This window comes from Lissotriton vulgaris, chromosome 5, assembly GCF_964263255.1.
Source record: "Lissotriton vulgaris chromosome 5, aLisVul1.2, whole genome shotgun sequence".
Classification (NCBI taxonomy): domain Eukaryota; kingdom Metazoa; phylum Chordata; class Amphibia; order Caudata; family Salamandridae; genus Lissotriton; species Lissotriton vulgaris.
This window is the reverse complement of record NC_141693.1, coordinates 1,336,647,681-1,336,672,163: the sequence shown is the minus strand read 5'-3', so window position 1 is coordinate 1,336,672,163 and position 24,483 is coordinate 1,336,647,681. Positions and strand designations below refer to the sequence as shown.

General features: G+C 44.2%; 1 protein-coding gene across 1 annotated transcript in view; it reads left to right on the top strand.

Annotated features, from left to right (window-relative positions):
- The first annotated feature begins 10,340 nt into the window (after nucleotides 1-10,340).
- Nucleotides 10,341-24,483, top strand: part of TBC1D22B (TBC1 domain family member 22B) — a 416,082-nt gene continuing 401,939 nt past the window's right edge. Inside the window, exon 1 of the mRNA XM_086923270.1 lies at nucleotides 10,341-10,555. Coding sequence (XP_086779396.1) covers nucleotides 10,500-10,555 — 56 coding nt within the window. The 5' untranslated portion in view covers nucleotides 10,341-10,499. The remainder of the gene's footprint in view (nucleotides 10,556-24,483) is intronic.

The following is a 24,483-nucleotide window of genomic DNA, read 5'->3' as shown; positions in this document are numbered from 1 at the left end:
ATGCCAGAAACCGGTCCTCGGAAGCTTGTTTCCGGTCCAGGGAAGACATGGCTTGGCAGTTCGGGCTGGACTGTTCCCATGAGGCACAGGGTCAGACTGATTTGCATATAGCCATGTCTGAACTGGGGTGGCAAAGTGGGCTAAAGAACGGTGATGGATTAAACCCAGATCTTTTGACTGGGTGTGAGTGTTTGATTGATTGAGATGCTCCGTCCATCACCACCCCCTTTTGTACCGCATGTGGAATGATGTGGCATGGTGGGGTGTATAATTGTGCGGACTGGAATTATGCAGCATGTTGCAGAGTTGTATTCTGTGGAGGGTAATTATATGTTTTGGAGAGGAGTGTAAATACATTGTCTGAAGTATAATTATATAGGTTGAAGTGGAAATATGCGTAGTTGAATTGTGTTGTGTGGAGTGTAATTATGTGGCTTGAAGTGGTATTAAGTTGTGGGGAATGTTATTATGAGATGTGGAATTATGTGGTATGGAGTGAAGTGGAAATATGTGTTTTTAAATTTTTAGGATTGTAATTATGTGGTATGGAAGGTTTTGGGGTTAAATTATTTATAGTTGAATTGTGTGGGATGGAATTATGAGATGTTCAAATGTGCTGTGTGTGGTAGACTTAAAATAACTGCCAAGGTTTCAGATTGCGATGTGTGACATTTTCATAATTTCAGTGTAATTATGAGTGACATTTCAACGATTATGAGGGACAGTTTCTCGTGAGCAAAATTAAGCAATGAAGAGGGAGGAAACATAAATATTAGAAATTACTCCCATTTGAGCAACTAGAAACTCTGAGAAAGTCACTGAACTAAAGTGCGCAAACAGCAGGCTACTGAAAACTGAGCAGAGTCAGACTGTGTGAATGTCACCCATTATTATAGTTAAATTATGAAAACATCACACTAACCAATCTGAAACCTTGGCATATCTGAGTGAATCAGTATGAAAATGTGCTCTAATAGAGGTGTATTACTCTGCACCCTCGTGGTGACCAGCCTGCATGGTGTCTTTGCAAACTTGCAAGCGCCAAGCAGTTTTCCATCAGCTACATGTTAATGTATCTCTACAAAATAAATACATAGGATGTTCTCTGCAGAAATCTGAGATTTGCCTGCGCCAGGTTACACTTACTCCAGCACTTAAAAAAGTGGCAGTTCATTCAAGGTCCAATCAGGCCTCCCATAATGTCTGCGTAGAAATGCTGCAAAGTTTTTTTTTAATGCTAATCTGTGGTCAGATTAAACCTTCCAAAAAGAGCTGCTTTCATCTATGAGTAATCAGTCCGTTTCTGGGATGCTAAAATCACAGTAAGACCCAGTGACTTACCCTCTAGTGCCTCCTCAGTGATCTTCTGTCTAAGGTAGGGTGCAACTGGGATCTAACATGTTTTAGGACTATGTGGTCAAAACTGCCCTGGGCTGAAGTGTTTCATCCATTTAGCCAGGAGTCTGAGGAGGGGAGATCCGAGCCTGAAGCAGTATGTGCAGTGGTGCGCCTGATGCTCCCAGACTAGAGTTAGGCCACAGCTCCCTGCGTCACGTTAGGCACCTAGACCCTTCGCGCTATCAGCTCATCTGCGGAGCAAGGTCCGTAGGTGCATTAATACAGCACCTGCTGGACGGAGGGGGACCTGAGGACTCTTCTGTGTGTGTGTAAATTGGGCCTCACAGGCCTGCGACCAGCAGGCAGAGGCCTTAACTTGACAGGCTGGATCAGGCAATGTAGTAGACTGTTAGAGCACGCCTCTCGATGGGCTCTAGTCGAAAGAGGAGCATTGTGGACTGCGGAAGGGCCAACAGGCGTTGGATGGCTGCGAGGTGACTGACCACAGTAACAGGTGGATCTACGAGAGATGACTAGAGGTGCTAACCCTCTGAGGAGCAATAATTCATGGCAGTAAGGGGAGGGGAGGTTATGTTTATGCACTCCAAGAGTGTATTGTGCGGCATCAATACAATGTCACCCGGGTACAGTAATGCTTTCGGAAACCGTTGTCACTCATCTAGCAATTACTCAATGTAACACCCCTAATCAGTGTAACTATATATCTATCTTTCATCTGAAGAAATGAACGCTCTGACACAGGTACGAATTACCAATACACCTAGGTAATAGGAGTTACGGGACCTTCACAATTAGCGTTTTTGTTTTGCATTCCGGTATGTCTGCTGCTGAAAGTAGCTATTACAACCATATGAAAGTTTAGAAGAAAGTAAGTAGGAATCAGCCTGGAAATAGTCTCCTGCATGTTATTTCTCTAATACTTACTTATCTTTATTTCCGTTCTCCCAACAACAAAACAGCAATGAAATTGCGCACTTCAGTGCTGTGGTGTCATTGTGTTGGAATCTTAGATCCCGGCTCCTCCATGCAGAGCAGCTGTTTTTGCACATCACTCTCCGCAGGGAGGCGGAGGTTATCCTGGGTCACATCACCCACTCACGAGCTCCGGAGCCCTTTTCAAGCCACTAGCTCCCGTCAGGAACCAGTCCTTGCATATGTTGCACTCGAAACAGCTGACATAGTGAGCTGCTGGTGCATGGCGCACGCGTTTAGGAGACAGGGGAAGCACCAGAAAACAGACGGTGGCCACATAAAAATAATACTACAGCAGCATTGATTAGCAGCACTGGTACCCGAGGAGGCGCAATGCCTGTTATACGTGATTTTGCATTTCAGTGCGGTGATGCAGATCACCACACTAAAATGTGTTAGTCTAACACCAGATGTGTGGTACTTGGCAGGGCTGAATTAGGTGGCGTGGGTTTGGACAAGCTGTAGAGAAGTGTGGCTCAGGGGTTAGAGGTGGCAGACCCGGAACCTGAGATCGGCCCAGGACCAGGGTTCAATTCCCCGCCTCGACGGGGCTTGGGCTCAATAATTCCACGTACTCGATAATTCTCGCTCCGGTGCCTACTCGACTCACGGGTTCACACTCTGCGACTCTGGGCAATAGCTTGCTTAATCTCCACAACGGCCCCTCGCGGCGGGATGCCTGGCTTTCACCTTGTGGATACCCTGCCGGGGTTATCTCACAGGGGAATACCAGGACGGGTATCCTAAGCAAGCGCTTAGATACCTGCGGTGTGGGTGATTTGCGCTATATAAATACATGTACATTTACATTTACATTTATGGGGTATAAAGGGGACTTTTTTTGTTTCTCTTTGTAAAAATAATACGGGCTGTTTCTTTACCTTCTGGTGCATTTCTAAACAATTTGTAAGCTAAATTGTATTGTTGCATTGTGTGCGCATGCAGGGAAGAACAAGTGTCTGGCACACATGAAAAAAATCATCCTACATCTCAGTATTAACTTCCACACTTCTAAGCAGGAATTTCAATCCTACAATAAGTTACCTGTTTGCTTTACAGCAACAGTTAGTAAAACAAGTGAGTGCTTTGCGAGCTGGTATAAGTAGCAAAGGTTTTAAAGGGACTTGTTTTCGTGCAAGGTATTCCTTTTCCCAGTTCACAGAAGGGATAAAAAACATCTCCAGATAATAATAGGGTTGACAGGATGGTGTGATAGCAGAATATTGATACGTGTGGATCTGGTGAGGACTGAGGGCAGAAAGTGCTTGATACGCTATTTCCATAAGAAAATACTATATGTATTTTTTTGTTATCCTCCATTAGTTATTAAAAGAAAGGAGGAAGAGAAGCGTTCACCGACAGCATTTGGTTAGTCTTAGGGATACAAAGAATGTGGTGGTCTGTGGTAGATGCCGCCCAGAAGTCATAGGTATACGTATCAGGAGCTGCCATTGAAATGAAGTGGAAATGCGCTTTAGATGTTTCCGGTATAGATGGCTCCTGTGCGGTTGCAGACTTCGCTAGACTGACATTGGGTGGGGAAATGCTACATTGTGTCTGTAGGTTTAATTACATGAATTGCGTATGCTCTCTGGTGTTTGTCCTTGGGACTACATGCTGACTGGTGCTACACATGGGATCAGGTTTGCCTTTGATAAGAGGTATGGTTTAGTGGGGTACATAGGGTAAATTAATGTTGGTGTGAGCAAACAAAAATCGGACCCTTTTTACATTTAATATTATTGTGTGCATCATGCAGAGGATGAAAAGTAGCAGGAACGGCTTTGATGCTGTAGGGGCTATCAGCAAGAACTGTTTTGAGGTGGTCAGTTGAAGAGATTTGTTAACATGTTTTAAACAACTACAGTGGCATTGGCAGGGCAGCAGCTGGAAGGCTTTGCCTTTACTGGTAGGCAGTGGTTATTAAGGGACTGGCCATCAGTCCTTCTGTTGGTGGTGGACAGGGGAGTAGTGGGCGGTGGTCACGATTTCGCAGTGACATCCGAGGGGTGGTTTAAAGGCGGGTGGAAAAGCATAATTGCGGGTTTAGTAGGGTTGAGAGTAGAGTTAATGGATCCGTTAGTAGCAGGCACGAAGGCAGTGGTCTTTGTTTGGAGGGGGTTTCCTGAGCAGGCTTTGCTTGAAGGTGGGTCATCAAGTAGGAGGATGTGTTTGGTGGGCCGGCTGGAGGCAGTGTTATGTAACTTTGCTGGAGGGCGCAGCACAATATTTACTGATATATATAAATCGCCCAATGAAAGGGCGGATGTGACCAATGGAGGAACCAGAATCCTTTTTTAGGTCTCGCCTGAGACAGCGCGCATGTGCCACTCTGCGAGGCTTCTAGTAAGGACTTTAAACTCGGAGTACACGCTCGTGCATGTGCTTTTTTTTATCACACACTATTGGCCTTTGCGTGTGTCTTTCTAAGAAAGACAGCACGCAATTGGCCAAAGGCTGGTGCATGTCCCGCCTGGCCTAGGGAGCTCGGGAGCGAGCAGCAGCGCGGCCGGGTGCCAGCTGCATACCTCGCAGTGCGCGTGCACTGTGCTTGTTTAAATTAAACTGTCAGGACTTTTGACTGTCCAAATATTTCACCAGGAATACCTTCAAAGATGCGTGCACTGGGCAATCACTCACTTTGCCGATTCCTTGCAATGTTTCTGCAGAGATGTAAGTATTAACGAATTACAGAAGAAATGTGCAGCCAGTATCGAAGCTGTATCAGAAGGCACAGTTAGAAACTGGCTCCACAGTAATAGAACATTGGGCCGAACGTTCTAAGGAGCAATACCAAGTGGTGATAGGGAAACGGGTAGAAGAACAAAAGGAGAGTACATAACAATTGGAAGATATAACAAGCTGATATATTTTCCAAGAACGATGGCAACACTAACTGTTCACATCAAACACACGCAATCGATATTTGTGTTATTCTCCTGGCAATAATAATTTCCGCTTGTCCGTAAACTGTGGTGGCCTGCATCAGTGACTAATGGTTGGCTTTGTGCGTCACAGGTCCTCCCTTTCAGGGTCACCCAGAGGGGCTGGAGTAATTGGTGCACCGGTCCTAGGAGCAGTCACTGGAGCTTACACTGTCTCTCAGCTGGCACGCAGGGGGAGAGCGCTAAGGTGTGTAATCCTCCTGATGTCGAGTGTGAGCGTGGTGTCACCGGCAGTATTGAGGTGCGTGCTCGCCTGCATATGCCTATTAATTTGTGCGACATACTTTCTGTTACGATGAAAAGTACGACCAGGAGATCCAAGGTGAGTTCTGTCTTCTTTATTTAAAGATTCAGGTACAACAAGTAAAATTCTCCAGCACAAGCATCCTCAAAACCAGAAATCACACACACACTTTCATCCCCAAAGTCATCATCTACTGTTCCAGATGCAATGGGTAAGCGTGACAAACAGTCAACTTGAGTGTTCCTCCAACCTGAAATGTGTTCCACTCTATAAGTATACTCCTGTAACTTTGCTGCAAATTTCATTAAGCGAGGAGAACCATTATTAGCCCTGCCAGGTGACAAGATCTTAATAAGGGGGCTTATGATCAGTTCTCAAGGAAAAATGCATACCCCACAAATAAGTACGGAAATGTGACACACCCCACACAGCAGCCAGCGCCTCAATTACCGCATAATTGCGTTCGGAAGAACTGAGACAACGGGAAGCAAAAGCTACCGTTTTCTCAATGCCCCCTTTCCTTTGAGACAAGACAGCACCAATGCCATAGGCACTAGCATCAACAGTGACATATGTGTCTCTTCCTGGCTCAAAAGTGGTAAGAATACCAGCATTAATAATTTCACATTTAATCTCCTCAAAAGCTTGTGATTGCTGTGCTTCCCAAGCAAATTGTGCTCCCTTTCTGGGCAACACACGCAATGGTTCCGTTTTATGTGCAAAATTTGATACAAATTTGGAGTAATACTCCACTAATCCCCAAAAAGATTTTAACTGATCCTTGTCAGAGGGGACCGGAGCACACCTGATTGCCTTTAATAAATCCTCCTTGGGTTTCACACCAGCTTGAGAAAAAGTGTACCCCAAATAATCAATTTCAGTCAAGAGAAATTGACATTTGTCCCTCCTTAAAGTAAGACCTGCACTTGATAATATCTGAAGAACCTTGGATAGATTGCAATTGTGCTCAAGTTCATCCACTCCTGTAATCAAAATATCATCCTGAAAAAAGTGGACATGCTTCAATTCTTTAAACAAAGAATGCATAATTCGTTGGAACACACTGGCCGCAGAGGCCAGACCGAATGGCAACCTTTTGAATTGAAATACACCATCAACAGTTACAAAGGCAGTTAAACTCCTAGAACTGGGATGTAACACTACTTGATGGTAAGCAGATCTTAGATCCAACTTACTAAAGAACTTGACTTTATCCATTAAAAGCACCATTTCATAAATATTAGGCAAAGGAAACTTATCTACAATGATGTTCTGATTTAAGGATCGAAGATCAACACAAAAACGGAGCTTGCCATCCTTTTTCTGTGAAACCACTACTGGCGAAAGCCATTCCGAGGCCTCCACAGGCTCAATTATGTCTTGCTTCTGCATATCATCAAGCATCTCTTTAACCTCTTTTCTTACTGCAATTGGGATCCTCCTAAGGGAATGCCTGACAGGAATAGCATTTTTCTTTACTTTAATCTCATGCACATAACCTTTCAGTTTACCTAGACTCGGGCGGAAAACATCACTAAATTTTGATAAGACAGTGTCAACATTATTGAAATCATCAACCACTAAAACCATGTCATCTGACCTTGGATCAAGAATGATGTGTAAATCATACTGTTGTATCCAACCTAGAATAGCTGGACCATCATCAGAGATATAAACTTTCCCAACAGCAGACCTCCCTTTAAACTCAAAAGATGCATCCATGACCCCTTTTAATTTAATAACTTGTCCCGTATAACCTTTGGGCATAATGTCACTATGTAAGAGTGGAGCAGATGGCCAACACTCCTTATACATACAATAGGGAATGATAGAAAACATAGAGCCAGGATCAACTAAGAGTGTAACAGAAACACCATTTAAAGTAAAGGAAGCTTTGGGCCTCTTCAAAACGATATGGGCATCATCTTCAGAGTCATTTTCAACACATAAGGAAATATCTGGAGGAATAATGTCGTCGTCCACAAAATTCACTCTTATTAAACAATGGAAATCTACATGCTTGACTAATGTGGCCTCGCTTACCACATTTACGACATGTTTTATCTCGAGCAAAGCATCCTTGAAAATCAGCAGCATGAGACATACTGCTGCAACGAAAACACCCCACAAATTTACCCCTTCCCCCAGAAACACTAAAAAAAGATTTGGGTTTCAAGGGAAAAACTTTGGGCTTAACATCAGATTTTCCTATGTTGGAGGAAGTTGGATCCTTATCATTTTTGTTGACGACATTGACTGTCTCTTCTTTTTTAAGCTCAAGAAGGCGCATTTCTTCCATGCACTTGTCAGATTCCTCCATGACCTTAGCAATGGCGATAGCTTCCATGAGTGTAGGATTCCTGGCTGCCCAAAGTTTTTGTTGCATTCTTTTGTTTTTACATTGTACTATTAATTGGTCTCATCATTTGATCAGCCATAACACCAGTCACATTTTAAAGAAAGTTCTCTTAAGCGAGCAACCATTTGATCTACAGTTTCTTTTCCTTTTTGTGGAACCGTGTAAAATGTATGTCTTTGCATGACAATATTCACTTGCTTTCCAAACGTATTTTTCCAATCTTAACCTGGCTTCATTGTATGGATTGTCTACTGGTTCACCATCAGCATTTCGAAGCTCAGGGAGAAATTTAAAAACATGCTGTCCTGCTTTACCTAAAGAATTTAAAAGAATAGCCTTTTTCCTTGACGCAGGAAACCTAAGACCATCAATGGCTTCCAAATAATTTTCAAAAAAACCCAACCACTCCTCCCATTTAGTGGTAGGAATCTCTCCTTCAATAAGAAATGCAGGGGGAGGAGAAATAGTATGATTGGCTGTAGTTGCCATGAATATTATTGAGTATTTAAATGATTTTGCGGAATTAGACTGAGGCAGATGTTAATAAATGTAGTTTAAATTAAAGCAGTGAAAATAAAATAAATATTGTATATATAATCATACACACTAGTGTCAAAACGCTCTTTCACGAAGTCTATTTAAATAGCCAAGTGCAGGCGAAGAAAGAAAGCTTCATTTGTTGCCGATGTAAAACGTGGTTGGCAAATCCTTCGTTAAACTACTACAAAGGTTGGCAAAATAAAGCAGATCCAAGATGGCCACCACACGTTGCGCGCGATGACACAGTGCCGCACTTGACGTCGTGACGCGATTCTCTGTTGTACGTGATGACACAGTGCCGCACTTGACGTCGTGACGTGATTCTCTGTTACGTGACTTAAGATTGCGCACACTCTCTCGCGGCTTATAGCTGTGCGCGAGGTCATCAACTGAATTAAATAAAAATTTCAAATTAAAGTACCTCAAAGCCAACAAACATCAGTTTTCAATAGGGCACAGGATCGAAGATGAAATTAGCCACACTGGTGTTTCTTAAACCAGCCGGATAAACATCATGCAGCGCCTTCAACAGCTGCGTCTTGGCACTTGGATAATAGCGTGGGATCGATGGACGAGATTAACTGGATCGTCGCCAAAAATGTTACGATGAAAAGTACGACCAGGAGATCCAAGGTGAGTTCTGTCTTCTTTATTTAAAGATTCAGGTACAACACGTGTGTAACTCCAATCCTGCCTCAGCAACCGCCAGGTAAGGAATGCCGAGTACAGAACCTGCTATACTTAACGCTCTACTCAGGCAGATGATGATGCGGAGTAGAACTGGAACCTACAAGACATCACACAGCAAGAAGAGAATAAGGCACAACAATTTCACTTTCACAGGGTACCTGCACAATGTTTGTGTACGTGTGTAGTTCCAGGTTTTTTCTTTGTATGTCTATGCCTGCAGGTGTACACATACATATGTAAATATGTTCTTGCAGGTGTTTTAAGGGTGTGACATGACTTCATATCACAAGGGCAGGCAGTTTGCAGTTCTGGGCTGCCATTGAGTAAAGTGTATATTGGGAGTTGTAGTCATGCTTCCCGCCATCTAGAGGAACACGTGATGACTGGTTAAAAAAGATATAAAGTTTAATTTTGGATAAGTGACTATTTGGTTACCATATGTGAGTGCAAGTGTTTATTTGTTCGTGCAGGTGCACGTGGGTGCAGTTGTTTGCATGATTGTGCTGGTTGACTTGCCGCTGAAGGTTGGTAGGTCTTTGCAGGTGGCTAATAATATGTGCTGCAAGCATTGGCATAGCCAAAAGGTCTTGCCTTTGGGATCTGCTGCATAACTAAATACTTATAAGGTCCCAAAGGCGAGACCTACTGGCTATGCCAATGCTTGTTTATGGCTGGGGTGAGCCCCTGCAGTATGGCGGGTAGTTGGCTTGAGGAGCTATTGACTGACGCGGAAGGGGGGGGGGGGATCAAGTTCCTTACGCCATTGCTGAACCCCCCCCCCCCCCCCATATTTTATTAAACAGCAGCAGTCCCAACTTTCTATCGGCCCAAGGCACTATCCGGCTCTGTTCAAGGTTCGTCTCTCCCAGAAAATGTATTGGCTGGTCTAGCTGTACTTATTAACTGGCCTGTGCGTGCCGATGAAACCTCTCTTTGGAACTCAGACGCGAGTAAGAGTGTAAAGAGTAAGAGTAAAAAGTTGTTCGCAAGTTCTTGTCTGTTGCTGATTGCCCCCTCAAGTTTGCTGGCTGTTTTAGCTGTCTATGCCGTAACGCCGACTGACTTAATATCTCCGCACTATGATGTGGAGTGGGTTTCTATGCGACTTTTCTGGCGATTGAACGATTGTGGTTATTATGCTTTCGTCAGGTACAGCTCCTTCCTTTCACCTGTCCTGCCAAGCCAGACGTCAGAGCTGTGCTTTGACCTTTCAGTATCGCGCGTTTGGATTGGTTGTGGAAGGCTGGTCCAAGTGTGGCAGCCAATGGCTTGTTTCCTGGCGTCCGGATCCAGGATGGCGGCGCCGGAGCCCGGGCCCTGTGGGTGAAGAGGAACCGGCGAAGGGGGGCAGCAGCGGGGCTCCCGTAGCTGCCGGCCCGGGCTCCGCAACATGGCAGCCGACAGCAGTAGGCAGTTTTGGAAGCGGAGCGCCAAGCTGCCCGGGAGGTGAGAGGGTATACCGCGCGATGGGGGCCTAGAGTGAGAAATAGGACCAGAGGGACCGGAAGGGATCGGCTCAGAGTTTTTTTTTTTAGTGGCGAGGGTGACACCAACGAGAAATTGCCAGTGTGTTGTATGGTTTCGAGAAGAGATCTTAGATCGTAAGCTTTGTGTTATCTTCTGGAAGAGGGAAACTAGCTAACTAATTTTAGGGGTGCTGGACACCGGAAATGATTCTTAAGTTGGTGGGGGAATGACGGATCATGTATCGAGAGACAATATTGAGGAGCACTTGGTGGTGGGGAGGGTTACACATTGGGGCTACTATTATATAGGCACGGGCGGCCAATCTAATAATGCGACAGGGAAGGACCACATTATGTGTCAGGGTTGGCAAGAACATCCAAATTATTTTGTGTGATGTGGCACCATTTGTGACCGTATCTCTACATTATTTTGTCTTTTTTAAAAAAATACATCTTACCGCTGTCAGGGTAAAGGTTTATTCTCATTAGTAACAGCGTAACGCTAGGGTACAGCAATAGGCAATTGAAAGGTTGATCAGTTGACTTTTGTGAAGGACCTTCCACCGTGCAACAACACTTGTTACTGCATTTTTAGTAACTTTTGATCAGTTTGATCTAGAAACATTTTTTGGGGTTAAATATGCAAAAGTTGATAATTACGTGGCCTATCCATAATAATGCGGAAACCATAGAGTCCAGAGAATCGCAGCATTCCATTGGCCCTGTGCATATGTATAAGGGCAGGATAGGATGTACTGGGTATTTCTTTTATTTAGTTTTTTTTTGCATTGCTGGAAAAGGAGGCGGTCCATTCGTTCTAGAAGCTATTCTTGAGCTGGATCTGTTATGACCTCCGTGAAATGTGCTGGCTTTCTCCCGTTGCCCTTTGTCTGCACTGGGGGACATACAGCGACGCCTGCGCTTTTCCTGCCCTGTTTTCAGAACAGCAATCTGTGGAGGTGACTGTGAGGTCTCCTACATTCCGCTCCTGCTGACACACTGCACATGGCTCACCTAAAGAGCCACAAATACTCCTTTCCTCCCCCCTTCGACTCTCTTCCTGGCTGGAGTTTGTGTTTTTTTAAAAAAAAAATTCTTTTTATTGAGTTTTATCACATTCACAGATCTTAAGTTGTTGGTACACCAGTGTTAACATCAATTAAGCAAGATCTCACGTGTATACGATCACATGTCTGTACTTATAATACATATAGAACAACTTAACTTTAAATCAAAGAAACCACCTTTACCTTTTTTTGTAGCATCCTGACATTCACTTGTTCATTTCTTCACTACACTTTAAATAGTTGCATTACATTAACTAATCTGCCGTGACAATGTCCAGTGTATTGTACTTTACGTCCTGGTGAACGGTGTTCCGTCCGTCCAGTGTGGCCAATTCTTACCCGGTTGCACATCCACCTTCACGTTATTTTAGCTTCCGTTTATGCCTTTATCACTGCGAACATTCACCCCACCTGCTCCCAACCAAGTCACAAAGGGACCCCATATGTCTTTTGGCCTGTATCTACTTGGCATTAGCTCCCAATAACTTGACAGTTGGTCTTTGCAGTATGTGACTGTACCCACCCATTCAGCTATAGTAAGAGGGGTCTGCTTTTTCCAATGTATTGCCACATGCCTTTTTTAGGTCTTGCCTGACCCAGCGCATGCGGTGGTCTGGCAAAACTTTAAGTAAGGGCTTCAAAAAATGCTACAATGGCCGGCCTACAGCTTGCGTTCGTGTGCCCGGGCACGCGATTACGAGCAGACACACCATATGCGCATTGCTCGCCGCGCTTGATCGCGATCGCGATCACTTTCACATTCGGGGCTGCTTTGATGTCTGCGAGGCGAGCGCCACCCCGTTTCTTCTTGTGTGTTGAGCCATCCCTTCACACTCATCTCACCGCGGCTTGGCTCGCAGGATAGTTTCCTGCTGCAGAGATGTTATGTTATGTTATGTTAATTTCGATTTATATAGCGCCAAATCACCGACAGGTCTCTTAGCGCTTGCTTTGGGAACCCGTCCTGGCTTTCCCTGCGAGATAACCCATACTGGGCATCCCCAAGGTGAAGACCAGGCATCCCATTGCGGTGGGGCCGTAGTGGAGATTAAGCAAGCTATTGCCCAGAGTTGCAGAGTGTGAACCCATGATTCGAGTAGGCACCGAGGCGAGAATTATCGAGTCCGTGGACATTTGGAGCTCAAGACCCTGCCGCGTCAGGAATTGAACCCTGGTCCTGTGTCTGACCTCTGCATCAGGGTCTGCCTCCTCTAACCAGTGAGCTACACTTCTCCATGCGTGCCAAGCCTTGTTGGTGTTTATATCGGCACCGGAGCATGCTGGCACATTGTTTTGAAAATGGCTGTACTGTTTGCTGCAAAGTAATGGTGTTTTTGTTTGCGAGCGAGGTTGTTGGGAAGCAACCTTTTTGTTGTGTTTACATTGGAACCGGAGCGTGTTAGCACATTGTTTTGAGAATTCTTTTCCCGTTTGCTGCAATTTATTAGTGTTTTCTTTTGAGGTTATATCTGAAAAGTAGCGTGGATTTCAGTCCATTTTTTAAGCACTCTGGGTGTCTATGAAATGCTATCCTAAAAAAGATGCAGGTTGTTTAACCCTTTCCATGCGGGCGCGATTCCCCTGGTGTGCTGTAAACAACACGAACAGGGGTGGGCCGTGACGAACCCCAGCCGTCATCAGCACACGAGCACCGTAGTGCATGACGGCTGGGGTTCGTCATCAGCATGGAAGGGGTTAAGCTATGTGTTTATCTACATTTTAAGCTGTATCGCATCTGCAAAAGAAAATACCACCTCCACAAAGCGCATTTACATTTGCAATTCGGAGCGCATCGCATTACTGACAGCTTTCTGTCATGTTCAAACTTACTGCCACTGAAGTATGTTCCTGCAGTATTCCCAATTAGAGGCTTGTTTTGAAAAGAAAAGGGGAATAAACAGCTACATTTAATTTAGATTATAAAAAGAAGACTATGCATCACAACAAATCATCAAGGTGTTTACCCGACTTGATTTTCACCCACATAACATAGCGATCAGATATTTCCATCTGTGCAGCAATATTTGACCAAACGGCATCCAGCAAGCAGATACATTTTAAAGTTAATATATTCAACCAATTAAACCATACAGGTTTAAATGCCAATATTTTTCATTTTCGAAAAGTCTCCCCTGTAACGCAAGAGTGCCTATTTCAACAAACGTTGATAAGGCCTGCTGTTATCACTACGCTTGGTACAGTTCTAGGACACCTTGCTTAGGCCCAAAAACATTTTCCACCCAGCGCCAGCTACGATGGACGCTTCAGCTCCCAACCTGTCTAAGTTGCAAGAGTTCTTCTACTGTGTAATGTTGGTCCAACTCAACGCTTCCATGAAAAGGCATTGGCCACTTGGTGGTGGTCTTTTTTTCTTAAGGAATTCGGTGATTAAACAGAAGAGCCCCTTCGTTCATAATTTGAAGGACGCGTTAGTACTGTCTAGCTACCTTAAGCGGATGTTCCTACACACAGACTATGAAAACAAGCATTGGCATAGCCAATAGGTCTCGCCTTTGGGACCTTATAAGTGTTTAGCCATGCAGCAGTTTATGTTGTTGCACCAAGGATATTGTGCTGCATAACTAAATACTTATAAGGTTGCAAAAGTGAGACCTATTGACTATGCCAATTCTTGTTGCTAATAGTAAAAGGGTTGCCGTGAGTTTCCTCTGAGCCTCCGAAACCTCTAGCACATATCCCAACAAAGCTATCAGCAGCATGCAGATCAGATGATTGCTAGTCATTTGACCAATGCAGCTAAACACTTCTAGCCAAAACTGTGCTATCGGTCTACATTCCCAGGCTAGGTGAATGAATGTGGCTCTTTGGGATCCACACCTCCAGCGTGTGTCTGGGTGCAATCCCATGTGGTATAGCTGAATTGTTGTGTGGTACAATTTGTGCAGATAATTAAAGTGAATCAGCCTCAACCAATAATTTGGTGAGAGGTGTTCGAGCTGGGCACAATAGAATGTCCATTGTTTGTCTGTAATAATAAACTGGTGTGGGAGCACACTGCTTTTCCTCCCAGCAGAGTCGCCCCTAGGCATCATGATAGATGCAGTTCAGTTCGCCAAGCGAGTACACTTAGAAAGTCTCTTGAGTGTTTCACCAGGTGGGTGCAGATTAGTGCTGGCCATCTCTTGGCGAACTGAACTGCATCTACCATGATGCCTAGGGGCGACTCTGCAGGGAGGTGAAGCTATGTGCTCCCACACCAGTTTCTTGTCTGTAATAATGATATCTGCGTCTGATTCCTCTCTGTTTTAGATTTAGCTATAGTAATCGGGGATTCCCTCTGGGTTATGCTGTAGAGGCGCGTTATCAATTTGCGGGGAGATGGTGTAGATAAAATATTTTCCAGCGCAGTAATGTAGGGGGTATTAGGGGAAATTCTTCATATCTAGCTCTGCATGCCGCTCTAATCTGGTAGTATAACAGCATATCCGATGCTGTAGGTGTTGCTGATTTGCACATCTGTTGTAAAGTTAGAAATGTGCCATCTGGAAACAAATCGCTTCCTTTCGCTATCTCGTGAGATGACGCTCTCCTCTTGGCAGCATTATATAGTACTGGCGCTATAAGTGGATTACCACCGATTGGCATAGATGCCGCAAATAACACTCTTTGGCGTGCTCTCTTTGCGAGCCCCTGCCAGGCCCATCGCAGTGCTTAAACAGTGTCAATTTCTTGGTTAGGTCGCTTGTACTGCTGATAGAGTGCCATGCTCAATGGGTGGGGGGGCCACCATATCAATTTCTATTGCCACATGAGGTTGATATGGTGTGGGGTGTTGCCAGTAATGTAGAAACTGTGCCTGTGCGCAATATGCATGTAACTCAAAATCGGGCGTTCCTAGCCCCCCTTCTGCAAATGGGAGAGTTAATAGTTTTCAGGAGACCTGAGGTTGTGTACCAGCCAATAATAATTCCAGTATAGTAGTACGGAGTCTCTTGAAAAATTTGCATTGAGGGGCATAGGAATGTTTACGAATAAATATAGTAGTTGAGAGAATATTACCATTTTTGTTATTGCTATGCGTCCTATCGTGGAAAGTGGCAATTGTTTCCATCTCTGTATCTTGCTGACTAGCCAGTCTATTACTCGTCCATAATTAGCCAACCACAGTTCCTGCATATTCCTACTTATCCATATCCCAAAATATCGTATCGTATCTGGGTCCCATTGGATTGGGAATTCTGTGTCAAATTGAGCGGTGGTATCCGTGAGTGGTAGTATCGTTGACTTAGCCCAATTTATCTGAATTCCCATTAGCCCGCCATAGCGAATCAATTCTCTCATCACTGTAGTAAAGTTATCTTTGGGATTCATTAAATAGATGGTCCTATCGTCTGCGTAAATTAATGTAAGTATACCCCTAGATATAAAGCCTATACTGCGCTGTGTATGATGTTGGCGGAGCCTGGCTGCCAATGGTTCGGTGGCTGTCGCAAAAATAAGTGGCGATAAAGGGCAGCCTTGTCGTGTCCCTCTTGTTATTATGATCGTTTCTGAAATTTGACTGTTCACCCTCACTCTCGGCGTCGGTGATGTATAAAGTAATTTAATTTGTTTAATAAAAATTGGACTTAGCCCCACACAGGTTAATAACATGAAGAGAAATTTCCACTCTAAAGAATCAAATGTCTTAGTAGCATCTAACAGTACAGCCACTGCTTGAACCTGTGGAGCCAGATAATGTAGTATACCAAATATTGTTCTTAGGTTTTGCACTGTCGAAGGACCCGGTATGAAGCCTGATTGGTCTGGAGGTGCGATCATGGGGAGCATCGGTTGTAGACTGTTTGCTAATAATTTAGCATAGATCTTAGCTTCTAAATTTATTAAGGACAGTGGGCGGTACGATTCTGGTTGTGTCGGGTCTTTGTCTGGTTTGAGTAGAGTTATTATGGTGGCCTCGCGCAGCGTCTGGGGCATAAAGCCTGTTTCCCGTGCTTCCAGGTATACCTGCAGTAATCTAGGCGCTAATATGTCAGCATATTCTTCGTAAAATGCTGCAGTCCGTCTGTCAGCACCTGGCGCCTTATCTGCTGGCATGCTATTTATTACTTGCCTAATGTCTTCCACAGTAAATGGTAACTCCATATACTGAAACACGCTAATGCTACTGTGCCTAGGTATTCAATTATTTCAGACTGCGGCGGATCCGTTTGTGATGTGTATAATTTTTGATAAAATTGTGTCATCGTGCATAGTATATCTAAAGGTGTTGGAGCAGATGTACCCCTTTCAGTAAGAAGTTCAGTTATGTATGTCAAGCCTCTTGGTGCTCGGAGCAGACCCGCTAGTGTTTTTCCTTGGCCGCTCACCCTCCGCATATTTACGTGCCTGCGCATATTTGTGCATATATTTTGTTTCCCTCTGCTTCTTCTTCAAATTCTGTCAGTTTGGTTCTGATCTGTGCTATCGTGGTAGGGGAGGGGTTGATATATTGTTGTAGTTCTAGATCTCTAATTTCACTCTACAATCGATTGATGGTGTTACGCATATCCTTGAGCACTCCTGTCTTCAATGCTATGCATTCCCCTCTTGTAACCACCTTAACCCCTTCGCTGCTAGGCCTTTTCCCCTCCTGTGCTAATCCCTTTTTTTGGCTATTTGGGGTAGTGAGTGCTTAGGCCCCTGTAACTTTTTGACCACATAAGGTATCCACTTCAATTTTGCGTCCTTTTCTTCCAACATCATGGGGATTCTAAAGATACCCAGGGTTTTTGGATTCCCTTGGAGGGGTCCCAGAAATTAAGCAAAATACAGTGACAATTTTGTTTTTTTTCAGAAAAATTGAAAAAACGGCCTGCAAATGAAAGCCTCTGGGTTTTTCCATGCAAATGTCATCAAAAAAGGGGCTGTGGGGCTAAAATCACCATTTTCACAGCTTTTAGGGAATGACAGTCTTATGTCAGAGAACCAACATTTTTCACATATGCTGTTACATTTACTGGACCTTCCTGGTTGTGGGGATATATAGGACTTGTAGGTTCACCAAGAACCTGACGAACCCAGAGCCAAAACCTGCGCAGCAACTTGCAATAGAATTTTAATATGGACCCGGTTTAGAGCAATTATTCTTCGAAAATGTATACATGGTAAAATCGGTATGAAAGACACCTATGTATTTCTGAAATGGGTACAAATTATAGAGTTTAGAAACAGTACATATTTGCACATTTTCAAAATTGGGAATACTCATACTAGCATGAGAATTATTGGTCATTTTTCAAAATGACTTATTTTTTACACAATGTCTTTCATTTGGAAGGCAGAAATGCATCAAAACTCAACAGTTGCTTTACAAATCTGAATTACCCTAAGTCTCCCGATAAAAATGGTACCTCACTTATGTGAATCGGCCTTGTGCCTGAGGCAGGAAAAGGCGCAAAACGCAACGTGGTCGCACCTCAATTTTCGCAGTGAAAAATGACCCTTTTTTTTGGCAAAGTGCCTACATGTAGTTTTTGTACCCTAGCTCGGCCGGCACCTAGGGAAACCTAGCAAACCTATACATTTTTGAAAACTAGACACCCAGGGGAATTCAGGATGGGGTGACTCGACTGCCTTCCACCAGGTTCTGTTACCCAGAATCCCTTGCAAACCTAAAAAATTGACAAACAAAAACGCATTTTCCTCACATTTCTATGGTGGAAAGTTTTGGAATCTGCGTGGACCAACAAATTGCCACCCACCCCGCGTCCCCCAAAGTGTTCTGAGAAAAATGGTACCTCACTTGCGTGGGTCAGCCTAGCGCCTGCCACAGGAAACGGCGCAAAACGCAACGTGGTCGAACCTCGATTTTGCAGTTAAAAATGGCCCTTTTTTGGCAAAGTGCCTACCTGTAGTTTTTGAACCCTAGCTCTGCCGGCACCAAGGGAAACCTAGCAAACCTATACATTTTTGAAAACTAGAAACCCAGGGGAATTCAGGATGGGGTGACTCGACTGCCTCTCACCAGGTTCTGTTACCCAGAATCCCTTGCAAACCTAAACAATTGGAGAAAAAAACGCATTTTCCTCACATTTCTGTGGTGGAAAGTTCTGGAATCTGCGTAGATCCACAAATTTCCTCCCACCCAGCGTTCCGCTAGGTCTCCCGATAAAAATGGTATCTCACTTGCGTGGGTAGGCATAGTGGCTGCTACAGGAAAAGGCCCAAATCGTACGGTGGAGACTTTAAAATTACCTACAGCAAAACTACGTTTTCTTTGGGGGATAGGGGGCAACTAAGTGTTTTGCCCTGGGCTCGGTGGCCATCTTGGGAAACTACCAAACCCAAACATTTCTGAAAACTAGACACCCGTGGGAGTCCAGCGAGGTATGGCATGCATGGGTCACCCAACGTTTTCCTACCCAGAATTCCCTGCAAACCTCAAATTTAGGTAAAAAAACCACATTTTCCACATATTTATGTGTGGAATCACCGTGCGGGCACAAATGTCCTACCACCCAGCGTTCCCCTTGTTCTCCCGAGTAAAATGATACCTCACTTGTGTGGGTGGGCCAAAGGTCTGTGACTAGGAAGAGCCCAAAACAGTGGTATTTACAACAAAGCACCGAGAATTCTAAACGCTACATTTGTTTAAAAATAAATTTTTAGCCAGTTCTGCTTTGGACACCCACAAAAGTAAGGTATAATTTTACTCGGGACACTAAGGGGAACGCTGTGGGGTTGGAAATTTGTGCCGGCAAAGTGATTCCACACATAAATATGTAGAATTTTTTTTTAGCTCAATTTGAGGTTTGCATGGAATTCTGGGTATGAAAACGTTGGGGGACCCATGCATGCCATACCTCGCTGGACTCCCCCGGGTGTCTAGTTTTCAGAAATGTTTGGGTTTGGTACTTTCCCAAGATGGCTGCCGAGCCCGGGGTAAAAAACTCGCCCCCAGCCCCCCCCCCCCCAAAACAGGTAGTTTTGCTATAGGTAATTTTTAAGTCTCCACCGTACGATTTGGGCCTTTTCCTGTTGCAGCCACTATGCCTACCCACGCAAGTGAGGTACCATTTTCATCGGGAGACCTGGAAGAACGCTGGGTGGGAGGAAATTTGAGGATCCACGCAGATTCCACAACTTTACCACACAAATGTGAGAAAAAAGTGATTTTTTTTGGGGCGAAATTTGAGGTTTGCAGTGGATTCTGGGTAGAAGAATGATGAGGGACCCACGCAAGCCAAACCTCGCTGGACTCCCCCGGGTGTCAGAAATGTGTGGGTTAGGGAGGTTTCCCTCAATGGCCGCCGAGCCCAGGGCCAAAAACTCACAGGAACCTGCTTGCAAAACCAGGTTGGTTCGTGATAGGTAATTTTGATGTCGCCTCATTAGGTTTTGGGCCCTTGCCTGTTGCGTGTCCTTGATCCACCCACGCAAGTGAGGTACCATTTGTATCTGGAGACCTGGGGGAACGCTGGGTGGGAGGAAATTTGTGTAAGCCCAGTGATGCCACGCTTTCCCACACACAAATGTGTGAAAAACAGATTTTTCCAGCTAAAATTGAGGTTTGCAAGAGATTCTGGGTAAAGGAACGTTGGAGGATCCACTCAAGACATACCTCCTTGGAAGCCCCCGGGTGTCTACTTTCCAGAAATGTGTGGGTTTGGTAGGTTTCCCTAGATGGCCACCGAGCACGGAGTGAAAAACCCATGTGACCCCCCTAGCAAAACCAGATAGTTTTGATAAAATTAGTTATTTAGTTCTGCAGCGTGACAATTTTGGCACAATATTGCAAGGAACATATGACAGACGTTGTGAGTTTGAAGGAAATTGTGGATAAAATAACTTGTTAGATTTCACCAGAGTGACATCACCATGTACTCCCATGGGTTTTCAACAATATCTACAATTGGTAGGTTATCCGTAGGTGGAATGTACACCTTGGCAGAGAGACTGAAAAGACAGATTCCTGCACAGCCACCTATTCCTCAAACACACACCCAAACTGGTTAGATTTGGCACGAGGGCGAGTGATGGTTCAGTATATAACATTTTATTAACAAGAGATTTCACAAAAATGAAATGCACTGTCAATTACATGGACAAAAAAACTGAACCAATGACTCGCAGCTCGTGAGCTGTAAAGCCACTTCAAGGCACCAACCGCTTTACAGGCCATTCACACACCTTTCATACTTGATACACAGAAGACCATTCACACCACCAGGCACGAAAGCAACACATCACAATATTCACAAACAAGCATTGGCATAGACAATAGGTCTCGCCTTTGGGCCCTTAAGTGTTAAGAGAGAGCTATTGGCTTTGGCAATGTGTTTAAGCGATGATGTAGAGCCGTTTGGATGCTGTACAGTAAATTATAATTTTATAATAAATGATATAAACATTTTTGTTACCGTAGATATAATTAAGATATTATGTATAACTGAGCAACTGTAAAAAAAAAATTACATAAAAAATACCATCATGCATTCCAGGGGATTAGTGTGTTACGCAGCGATGCTTTCTAGGCTTGGCACGTACTGTAGCTATTGGGATCAAGTTATCTCTCCTACATTTACAACAATCCTGTCAATGTGTTGTGCTTTTAAAGTGGGGTAGGTAAACATTGCACATACGATAGTCTTGGATGCTTACAAATTTAGTTATAAGTTCTAGTAAGAACTTCCAGACATGTTAATTGTCTAACCAAAACAGTTATTTGACTAAAGAAATGAATAAATTCATAGCCAAGCTTTGCTGATGTTTATTTCCTTCTTATGACATGGTGGTTGGGGAGTTGAGAGGTCAGCAAACAACGATAGGAGGGTGGGGGGAAATTGAAAAGGACAGGATAGTGGGAGTGATTGAACACAACAATGGGAGGGTGGGGTTGATTGAAAACAACAATGGGAGGGTGGGGTTGATTGAAAACAACAATGGGAGGGCCCAGTGAGAGTCTGTGACAAGGGTGGTGTTAGGTGAGTATTAACAGCTATAATGCTCAAAATTCAAATCATTCAATAAACAATTATCTCAACATGAGTTTTTGTAAACTGGTTGCTGTGCTCCCACTTGTGTCTTTTCAACTCAAGTGTGTATCTCGTAAAGTTAATCATACCTGGAGCAGAGATTCTCCTATTCAAAAGATCTTTTCTGAACTTGGGCATTTAAAGTGTAGACAAATGCCTGTATTAGCATGCACATCATGAAAATTGTGAGTGCTCTTACAAATGAAAGTGAATGGTGGTTGAACTTTTCCGCATGCTATCCATGCCCGTATTTGAAATCATTATTGTCGTTTTTCCAATGAGATTTTATAATTCCCACTTTAACAGAGCCGAATGCTTGCCCCATTTTAATCGCCATCCCGCGAAGGTGCTCACGTTGACTGTTATTACAGTGTTTGAATATACATACTAAAGAAAGCTGAGTTCTCTCCGAAGTAAAAGTGAATGTTAACCAAGCTTTTAGTTTTTGTGAGTCAGCCTTTCCGCGAAGTTTTTCACGATAACTGTTACTGCCATATTTGCGTGCGCATAAAAAAGAGTGCTGATTGCTCTCAGAAATGAAAGTGAATCCTAACCGAGAATGCTACACTTCTTATTTAGTATATCCGTGCCTGTGTTCAAGTAATTCAAGAGCTGCTTACCGACTGGATGTTTTTATTGCCGATTCAAACATCACCGCAATTATCCGCCATACTATTTGCAGTCCAGCGAAGTTGTCTATCCACGTGATTAGGTTGGTATTTATTCAATAGAAATAATGACACATGGAGCGGGGCAGGGAGGAGCATAAAACAGGCAGTAAAACCAAATGAGCAGGAAAGTGTAAGATAAAGCACGGTGCTCGTGAAACAGGCACTGCGCTGAAAGTTTAAGTATGTTCCGGGTAATTAAAACAAGAAAATGAATCAATTTGCATGAATCTGCGAAAGCAGGGGGAGGGGGAAAAACAATATGGGTATATACATTCTCATCATTAGGGATATTCTTGTTAAACAAGCATTGGCACTCCACCGTTCTTGATTCGGTTCAGCATGTCTGGAGCAGATGCAAAGGCCGATAAAAATGAAACACAAGTGCCAATATATCAGTGTAATAATTATGTGCTATCACTGCATTGCTACACACGTATAAGGTTTAAATGGCGCAACCTTTTGGCCGTGCCAATGCTTATTTCTTGGAGCAGTCCATGAGCGCACGTGTCGCTCATGTGCTTATTCCATCACCCAAACCCCTCCAATCCCTGTCGCTCTCTCACCCGCACTGAAGTGCCCTCTCTCGCCTGTAAGTTTCTGTACCCCCCGCATCGCTGTCACCCGTTTGCTTTTAGCCTCCTCCATCTCAGCTCATGTTGCCCTCTCTTGCACATGTGCTGCCCTCCCCCATACTCTCGTCCATTCATGTGTCTCTAGCTCATAGACTCACCTCAACCTTGCACTATGTGCTTCTATCATCCACACACCTCAGACCCTCCTTCTATCCACCCCACTGCTTGCCCTTAACAAACCCGCTTCTCAAAACATTCTAAAACATTTTAAAAACGTGACGAGGCCGCACTAGTTTTTTGGCTCGTGCCTGGAAGAAAATCTATTGAGAGGTCCAACATTTCTCTACAACGGAGTCCCACTGGCTTTGCTAATGCGTATTTGGTCTGCAATCGGGAACGATCCTCTGAAGAAAGAAAGCCACGTTCACATTGTTCTCCGTGAGAAGCGGTTTCTCTGCACCTTTCATATGCTCCCTTACATACCCACACCCGCACAAGGTGTGTAATCACAATAGAATGTTGCACTGCCAAAGTTATCACTGACCTCCTGTTAGTCTTCGGATGTGAGTCGCCATTCTGGTAAATGCTCGGAGTGTGAATTTACCGGAATTCAGCATACGTCACTCAGTGAAAATATAACCAACTGAAAACAGGGCGAGGCAAGCTGTGCACCGCGAGAGAGTTGCCCGTATAGAGTGAGAGTGACGTTATGCCCCAGGAGCTATAAGTCGTAATCTGGCGCAACTCAATTAATGTTCACGTGCTACAAAAACAAGATCCCATCATGTTAATATTCAGTTGGTGAGCAGGCTATTACAATGATTAACTGTATTTCCGTCAACGCTGCTATTGTACCACAGACAGCAGAAAGAAAACCAGCATCTATCAACAATGAGGGTCCATCCACTGCAATGCCTCCTTTCCAGCAAGGAGAACGAGGCAACAATGACCCACGCACACAAAATAAACAAGCACCGTTCTACCCTACCTCCTCCACCGCCCAGGAACGTGCTGGAATGACGGCACAAACAAAACAAAAAAATAAAATAAAAGGGGCGGAAACGGATACTGAATCCCGCCCTCCAGGACTCCCTGCCCTGCCTCATGGTTGCCAAGGCAATATTTCTGAAAATACTGTTGTGCTACCGTAAGGCAGGTCATGGAGTCCTCGAGAGGTGGGATCCAGAGCAGACAAATCTGCTAAACAGGAGCTTTTTCCAATGGCAGGCCTCCGTTTCCAAAGGCCTGCCAATGGAAAAAGGGGGCGTGTTTTCATGCAGTACTGACATTCTCCTGTTCACAATAAGTCTTTGCCTCCAGCAGGGCCATGCCCTGCAATGGAGGCTTCAACCTAAAAAAGGGACAAGGTGCACCCTGCTTGAAAAAAACAAAAAAAAAACTATTACTACACAGCTATCAAGTCCTCAAACACACACACATACTGGTTGGATTTGGCTCGAGGGTGAGTGATGGTTCAGTATATACAATTTTATTTGCAAGTGATTTCACCAAAAATTAAATGCACTGTTAATAATTGAAAGGACGAGAAATTGAACCATTGACTCACAGCTCGTGAGCTGTACAGCCACGACAAGGCACCAACCTCTTCACAGGCCATTCA